The sequence below is a fragment of the Trematomus bernacchii genome, unplaced genomic scaffold (assembly GCF_902827165.1).
Source record: "Trematomus bernacchii unplaced genomic scaffold, fTreBer1.1, whole genome shotgun sequence".
Taxonomy (NCBI): Eukaryota; Metazoa; Chordata; class Actinopteri; order Perciformes; family Nototheniidae; genus Trematomus; species Trematomus bernacchii.
The window spans coordinates 97,501-106,807 of NW_022987824.1; the positions used below are offsets into that span (position 1 = coordinate 97,501).

The 9,307-nt window shown below is 38.9% G+C and overlaps 1 protein-coding gene across 1 annotated transcript in view; it reads right to left on the reverse strand.

Moving 5' to 3' along the window:
* LOC117499334 (poly(rC)-binding protein 4-like) overlaps positions 1 to 9,307 on the reverse strand; it is a 27,468-nt gene that overhangs the window by 17,752 nt on the left and 409 nt on the right. The window contains exons 2-4 of the mRNA XM_034151678.1: positions 7,468 to 7,622; positions 5,448 to 5,576; positions 552 to 620 (exon numbers count right to left, since the gene is read on the reverse strand). Coding sequence (XP_034007569.1) covers positions 552 to 620; positions 5,448 to 5,576; positions 7,468 to 7,622 — 353 coding nt within the window. The remainder of the gene's footprint in view (positions 1 to 551; positions 621 to 5,447; positions 5,577 to 7,467; positions 7,623 to 9,307) is intronic.

The following is a 9,307-nucleotide window of genomic DNA, read 5'->3' on the forward strand; positions in this document are numbered from 1 at the left end:
GTAGTTAGGTATATATATATATATATATATATATATATATATATATAAATATATATAATTCTGTTGTTCTTAAAGCAAAGTTTCACTTTGACCTGGCAGTAGGTTTGCTCGTTATGCACCATCTGCAGCATTATAGTGGTGGTGATAAAAACTGATAACGTCCGATTAAAGAGGCCATATTCTGCTTTTTAGGTTTTAGTGCATGTAAATGGTGTGCAAAGGCTAAAATCCGTGTTCCTCCAGAGGGAGTTTCCCACACACTCGAATGTGCTCTGGGATTGGGTTATTACCCAAGCAGAGTGACTTATAAACAGAATAATGAATTATTACACTGACGGGGGAATTCACAATCAATGGATTGCAGCTGGTGATATTTTTAGGGTCTGAATTTTCAGAAAAAGTCTGAATTTTGAGATTTTCTGAAAAAAGTCTGAATTTTTTGATTTCCCCCCAAAAATAAAAGTGTAGTTCTGTGTGTATGCTGAATGTGTATGCTGAATGTGTATGCTGAATGTGTATGCTGAATGTTTCCTGGAGGTATTCCCTCTCACCTGGTTTCCTGCCATCAGCACCGGGTTGGGGCTCGGTCTGTAGGGGACGGTCGCTCCTTTAGGCGGAGACTGGAGAGAACAAAGGGTAAAATATTTAACTAACAGATATCACCACGTAACTTCCACACTGCATTACTGACATCAATCAAACACACTTTTATATTACAAGTTTTCTGACGTTTAAATGTGTAAATGAGGCGTTGTCTCCCAATACACATCAGACAATCAACCATCCTTCAAACTAGCCCTCAAACCTCCTCCTTCAGACTGGCTTTTCTCTGGGAACCCCGACCCTCCATCTTGTGAAAAAAGTATTTTGATATTTACAGAAAAAGTTAGCATTTTGAGATTTTGTGAAAAAAATCTGAAGGTTGAGGTATTTTGAGATTTTCAAAAAAGTCTAAATTTGGATATTTTCTGAAAAAGGTCAGAATTTTGAGGGTTTTTTTAAAAGTCAGAATTTTGCGATTTCCCCCAAAAAATCTGAAATTGTTGAGATTTTCAGAAAAGTCAGAATCTTCAGAAAAAGTCAGAATCGTAAGAAAAAAAGTCTGAATTTTACGAAAAAATTCGGAATTTTCCAAAACAAAATCAGTATTTTTGAGATTTTGAGAAAAAAGTTAGAATTTTCAGAAAACAAGTTAGAATTCTCAGAATGTGGAGGACTGATGTAAAGAGATGAGCTAAATACTCAGTGAATATTTATTCACATATATTTATCTATTTATTTAGCCGGCATGGTCCGTGTGCATCGTATCCCAGCATGCATTGTGTGGGAGGTAAAGCAGATCAAAGGATTTGAGATCAAACAGAGCGGAGGCCCTCCTCCTCACTCTGTGATTCATCTTCAGAGTGAAGGAGTTTCGCTGAGGTCAGCAGTTTCTCCAACATGACTCTGAACACCAACGAGCTGCACAGCCTCTGATTTCCACTCAGACAAAACCTCAGATTAATTATTATACAATCATGAATTATAGACATCAGAGTTTCCATTGGGAAGATCGTCTGAGAGGTGGGTGGAGCCTCATAGGAACTCTCTGATTGGAGGAAAATTGAGAGCAGAAAGTTAGACTTCATCACGGAAACTGTATTTTTCTTTGTTGGAAAATGTCGTTTTTTTGGGTAATAAAAAATGCATCAGGGAAAAATAAAGACTATTGTTGGTGATTCTGAAATGTGCATGACTCATGATCCCTTTAACTTTTAGATCTAACAAACAGTGACGGGTGCAAACGCGCTACAACGGTCTCACAGCTGTGTGCGTCACTCTTTAGTGTCCCCTGGTCTCCAGCTGTGTGCGTCACTCTTTAGTGTCCCCTGGTCTCCCAGCTGTGTGCGTCACTCTTTAGTGTCCCCTGGTCTCCCAGCTGTGTGCGTCACTCTTTAGTGTCCCCTGGTCTCCCAGCTGTGTGCGTCACTCTTTAGTGTCCCCTGGTCTCCCAGCTGTGTGCGTCACTCTTTAGTGTCCCCTGGTCTCCCAGCTGTGTGCGTCACTCTTTAGTGTCCCCTGGTCTCCAGCTGTGTGCGTCACTCTTTAGTGTCCCCTGAGCTCCCAGCTGTGTGCGTCACTCTTTAGTGTCCCCTGGTCTCCAGCTGTGTGCGTCACTCTTTAGTGTCCCCTGAGCTCCCAGCTGTGTGCGTCACTCTTTAGTGTCCCCTGGTCTCCAGCTGTGTGCGTCACTCTTTAGTGTCCCCTGGTCTCCCAGCTGTGTGCGTCACTCTTTAGTGTCCCCTGGTCTCCAGCTGTGTGCGTCACTCTTTAGTGTCCCCTGGTCTCCCAGCTGTGTGCGTCACTCTTTAGTGTCCCCTGGTCTCCAGCTGTGTGCGTCACTCTTTAGTGTCCCCTGAGCTCCCAGCTGTGTGCGTCACTCTTTAGTGTCCCCTGAGCTCCCAGCTGTGTGCGTCACTCTTTAGTGTCCCCTGAGCTCCCAGCTGTGTGCGTCACTCTTTAGTGTCCCCTGGTCTCTCATCTGTGTGTTTTTTTTTTTTTTTTTTTTTTTTATTGAACATTTTTTTAAACATACAAAAGCTCGGTGAGGATATCATCAACTTATCAACATAAGTTCAAGACATTCATTCACAATAAGACAAAAAAACATAACTAATACATCCAGTAAGAGCCAGGGGGAAAGAAAAAAGCATAAAGGCACAAAAACATTTAAGAGGCATTAAGCTTACTTAAAATAATAACCATTTGGAAATGTCATTGCAAATCTTTATAGACAGGTTACAAGATTGTATTTTTCTAAGGGACAGAAAAAAGGACTTGAACTCATTTATGAAACAGGGAAAGGAGGGCTTGCCTCCTCTCCATTTACTACAATGTAAATGGTATTTACCCAAAATAATAATTATATTTACCAAATCAGAAATGGGAGAGTCCAAATTATCAATATAATATAAAATGTGATATATTTTGAAGGCCGGAATATTTGTTAATTTAAGTAACAACCAATCTCTCACATTCGACCAAAACAATTCAGAAAAGGGGCAAGAGAAAAATAAATGTTCCAACGATTCATCAGATAAATTACAAAAGGAACATGGTTCCACTTCAAATTTAAATCTTGAATTTAAAAAAGTAGAAACCGGGTAGATTTTATGAACAATTTTAAAATGAGTTCTTTTGCTTTAGGGGAAATAGGCCATTTTATAAAATCAGATAGAGCTTTTTCCATTACAGATAAAGTGTCTAAATCGGTCACTTGAGGAAATAAGCCTCTGTTCAAATTGTGAAAAATGTGGGATTTCAGGGAAGCATTAATAGATTTGTTATTCTTAAGAGTATCGCCAATAATTTCCAAATTAGGTAAAACTGATACAACATTTGAGTGCAGTAAAGTATTATGAATCATTCCAATAAGTGGTACAGGAATTGCTTTACAGATTTTGTTATAATCTTTAGCAGTACACGTTATATTGTATTTCGTTGAAAAGGCCAAAACATCGAGCAGTTTACCATTGCAATCTAGTAAATCACTAACAAACAAAATACCCCTCTCATGCCAATCACTCCTAAACAAGGATTTTCTGTTTATGATAATCACTCTATTGTTCCATAACGTAGATCCATGAGGAGAAAAACTGTGGGTAAATATCATCTTCCAATAATGAAGTATCTGCTTATGAAAATTTGACAATTTGGTCGGAATCTTATTAACCTCAAAATCACATTTTAAAAGAAAATCAAACCCTCCTAGACGTTTAAATATGGCCTTTGGAATATGGAACAACATGGATTCTGGCTGGGACAAAAAAGCTTTCAACCATTTTATTTTAATTGTTCCAATCATCGATTCAAAGTCTAAAGCTTTAATTCCGCCTTTATCATATTCTTTAACAAGCTGTGACTTTTTAATGTAGTGAGTTTTATTTCTCCACAAGAATTGGAAAATAATTGAGTTGGCTTTTTTTATATTAGCCGAAGAGACAAAACATGAGTGGCATGGATAAATAAGTTTAGATATACCTTCTGCTTTAGTAAGAAGAACTCTGCCAAAAAGAGTAAGATCTCTAGTTAACCAACGACTGAGAGATTTCTTCATATCTGTGATACGGTTACAAATATTAAGATCTTCTCTCCTGATATCATTTTTAGATAATGTTATTCCCAAATATTTCACCTCAGGTACCACTCTAATAGAGTCAATAGTGGAATCATCACATGAATGGATAGGGAGTCATTCACATTTTGAAAGATTAAGAGATAACCCTGAGGCTTTTGAAAAAATTGAAATTGTGTTAAGAGTTTCCTTTACCATAGATGTATTCTTTAGGAAAATGGATGTGTCATCCGCAAATTGACTAATTTTGAACTCTTTGTCAAAGAGGGTAATGCCTAATATTTTGTGATTCTTTATAATAAGCGTTGTTAATACTTGGGTGGTCAGAATAAATAATTTGGGGGAAATAGGACAACCCTGTCGAATACCACGTAAAACCTTAAACCTAGGGCTCATTCCAGGGTTCAAAGATACAGAACTATAAATGTCCGAGTAGAGCATCCTAATTATGTTGCAGAAATGTTCACCAAAACCCAGAAATGTCAGAGTTTCCATTAAAAAGGAATGTTCAACAGTATCAAAAGCCTTGTAAAAATCCAGAAATAGTACGAGACCTTCAGTATCAATAAACTCCTGGTAATCAAGCATATCCAATATCAGTCTGGTATGGTTATGAATACTTCTGCCCTTTATAAAGGCTGATTGACATTCATCTATTAGTTGATTCAGACCCGAGTTTAACCTGTTAGCATAAACATGTGCTAAAAGTTTGTAATCATTACATAACAGGGTAATAGGTCTCCAATTATCCAACAAAAGATTATTTTTATTTGGTTTTGGAATTAAGGTAATAAGGCCATGTTTCATGGTTGGCGAAAGGTTTCCTGCTGAAATGCAATCTGTGAACGCCTTATAAAGCATTTCTCGCACATCTGACCAAAAACATTTATAAAACTCTATGGTTAAACCATCCAGCCCTGGTGATTTGCCACCAGACATTTGCAGTAATGCACTATCTAATTCTTCAATTTTTAGTCCATCGTCCATATACTGTTTAAAAGAATAATCTATTGTCTTTTTGAATTCTGTAATTTTACTAAAAAAGTTATCACAATTTTCTTTAGAAAACTTTGAGTTATATAAATTGCTATAAAAAAAGTCTAATTTCTTCATTTATCTGGTCTTGATTTTCAATAGTGACATCATTAATAATCAGTTTTTGGATTTTCTTTTTCACTTGTCTTTGTAAACGCTGCGCATGTCTCCTCAAGTTGCTGAATGTTAATGACGTTGTAGCGCGTTTGCACCTGTTGGCCACCGTAGATTTAGACAGAGAAACATGTAAAAATAGACACACACACACACACACACACACACACACACACTCTCTTACCTCCAGGATGACGGTGCAGATGAGCTTCACACACTGGATGATGGCGTCCTGGTTCCCCGATATCGTGACCTCCCTCTCTGTGGAGTTAGGGAGGAGATCCCCTGCCACCTGCACCTGAGCACCTGTGGTCTACACACACACACACACACACACACACACACACACACACACACACACACACACACACACACACACACACACACACACACACACACACACACACACACACACACACACACACACACACACACACACACACACACACACACACACACACACACACACACACACACACACACACACACACACACACACACACACACACACACACACACACACACACACACACACACACACACACACACACACACACACACACACACACACACACACACACACACACACACACACACACACACACACACACACACACACACACACACACACACACACACACACACACACACACAGACAGAGATCAGGTGATAACACACAGGAAGAAGATTTGACACTCAAAGTGATGGAGAGGAAGGATTTATATTCTTATACAACCTGCAGCATAGTTATCACCGCAATAAACCGTATTTAATTTAGTCTTAATGTACAGTATGTAATTCCATATTCTGTTCTTGTACTCATCATATTCTACTTACATATAGACTTCTTTCACTATTATTAATTTTTTTTTTGTTGTATTTTATGATATATGTTGCATTGTTGGAGGAGCTCAGGTCAGAAGAATGTCATTGCCATTTCTACTCTGAAGCTCATGAGACAATAAAACCTTTGAGTCTTGAATTGAATCAACAAATCATCCAGAAGTTTAAATAAAACTGACATTGATTCACCTGATACTTCTCATTCTTTAAACCAAAGTGTGTGTGCTACATGTTGCGTCAAAGGATCATGTAATCATTTCAAACATATCGTCTTATACTCTGATTGCCTTTACTCTGTTCAAGTGTATTTGTAGTCTTGTATGTGTTTAACAGAGACATATGTTAAGGGTTTACATTTCAGGAGGTAAACGAAGTAAAAGGTGGGTTTTATGGTTCAAAAAAGTCTAAATTTGGATATTTTCAGAAAACAGTCAGATATTTTTATATTTTCAGAAAAAGGTCAGAATTTTGAGTTGATTTTTTTTAAATGTCAGAATTTGCAATTTCCCCCAAAAAATCTGAAATGTTGATATTTTCAGAAAAAAATCTGAATATTTATTAAGAGAGTCGGTATTTTTAGGAAAAAATCTGAATTTTCTATATTTTCAGAAAAAAGTCAGAATTTTGAGGTTTAAAAAAAAAAGTCAGAATTTGCGATTTTCCCCAAAACATCTCAAATGTTGATATTTTCAGAAAAAACTCAAATTTTTTAACACTGTGTTAAATTGTATTTTTAGTCTTGTATGTGTTTAACAGAGACATGTGTTAAGGATTTACATTTCAGGAGGTAAAGGAAGTAAAAGGTGGATTTAAGGTTTGATGATGGGATGGAGGAGCAGCCGTTTCCTCTCATGAACACACAGAGAGACTGGGAGCAGAACTTCTGTGTCCTCTGAGGAGGAAGCTGCTCTGTTCCTGCACTTCAGATCCATTTCACTTCATATTGACTTTCTTTATTACTTTATTAAATAGAAGACAAACTTTGTCCATGAATCATTGATCGGTTTCTATGAAGCATTTCCTAATATTCAGTATGTAGAGTAGAAATACCTTCAGTTAAAGTCCGGCATCAAAACTGTCCCTCATTGAACCTGAGCACATCCTGTCCTCTTTAAAGACACACACATCCAGCACCAGACACTTTTCACGCTGCGATGGACAGTCTCGCACTAATGTATTGAAGTGAGGGGTTTCTCTGGAAGTGTCTCCTTGTCCGATGTGAGGGTCCGAGGACAGAGGGGGTCGTACTGATATTCTGTACAAACTGTGAAGTCCACTGAGACACATGTAACATGTGTGATATTGGGCTATATAAATAAACATTGATTGATTGATAGATTGATTAAAGGTCGTTTGATCACCTCTCGGATCTCTTTGATCTTGGAGCCTCCCTTCCCGATCAGAGAGCCGCACTGACTGGCCGGGATGACGAGCCGCAGCGTGACCGGAGGACGGGAGCTAACAGAGCCGTTAGCCACCAACGCTAACACGTCCTGAAACAGAGGGAGAGTGATTACTGAGGAGATCTAACGCAGTACTCAGTTCCCCTACTTAGTCAAAGTAGAGAGGTTTGATCATCAGGAGAGGACTCTTTAAAGTAGAGACACTACATACTGATATACACCTGAACATCAGGAGGAGAGGACTCTTTAAAGTAGAGACTCTACATACTGATATACACCTGAACATCAGCAGGAGAGGACTCTTTAAAGTAGAGACACTACATACTGATATACACCTGAACATCAGCAGGAGAGGACTCTTTAAAGTAGAGACACTACATACTGATATACACCTGAACATCAGCAGGAGAGGACTCTTTAAAGTAGAGACACTACATACTGATATACACCTGAGACATCAGCAGGAGTGAGGACTCTTTAAAAGTAGAGACACTACATACTGATATACACCTGAACATCAGCAGGAGAGGACTCTTTAAGTAGAGACACTACATACTGATATACACCTGAACATCATCAGGAGAGGACTCTTTAAAGTAGAGACACTACATACTGATATACACCTGAACATCAGTCAGAGAGGACTCTTTAAAGTAGAGACACTACACACTGATATACACCTGAACATCAGCAGGAGAGGACTCTTTAAAGTAGAGACACTACATACTGATATACACCTGAACATCAGCAGGAGAGGACTCTTTAAAGTAGAGACACTACATGCTGATTACACCTGAACATCAGCAGGAGAGGACTCTTTAAAGTAGAGACACTACATACTGATATACACCTGAACATCAGCAGGAGAGGACTCTTTAAAGTAGAGACACTACATACTGATATACACCTGAACATCAGCAGGAGAGGACTCTTTAAAGTAGAGACACTACATACTGATATACACCTGAACATCAGCAGGAGAGGACTCTTTTAAAGTAGAGACACTACATACTGATATACACCTGAACATCAGCAGGAGAGGACTCTTTAAAGTAGAGACACTACATACTGATATACACCTGAACATCAGCAGGAGAGGACTCTTTAAAGTAGAGACACTACATACTGATATACACCTGAACATCAGCAGGAGAGGACTCTTTAAAGTAGAGACACTACATACTGATATACACCTGAACATCAGCAGGAGAGGACTCTTTAAAGTAGAGACACTACATACTGATATACACCTGAACATCAGCAGGAGAGGACTCTTTAAAGTAGAGACACTACATACTGATATACACCTGAACATCAGCAGGAGAGGACTCTTTAAAGTAGAGACACTACATACTGGAGAGGACTCTTTAAAGTAGAGACACTACATACTGGAGAGGACTCTTTAAAGTAGAGACACCACACACTGATAACATGAGCCATAAAAGCTGCTCTCTTGTTCTCTAATCCACTAGAACCTTTCTTATTGTCCATTAGTCAGAAAAGCCTCCTTTAATTTGCTCGACCGTCCTTCCCCCTCAGAAGCTCTTTTCCTGATGTCTTCTTTTTTTTATCCCCGAACTCTCGCCCACCCTCCCCGTGTTCTTCGTGACATGCCATCTCCCCTCTCCTGGCAGCTTAAATCCCCCTTTCTGTCTCCACTCATTCTCAGAGTCTCCCTCTCTAATTAACTCGGGTCATAAATAACCTGAATCACCTGCTCCTAATGCGATTGGTCCAATAAATTAGTCGTTGCGACTCAAAGTAAATATCAGCGCCGTCGGGCCGTCAGAGGAACGTG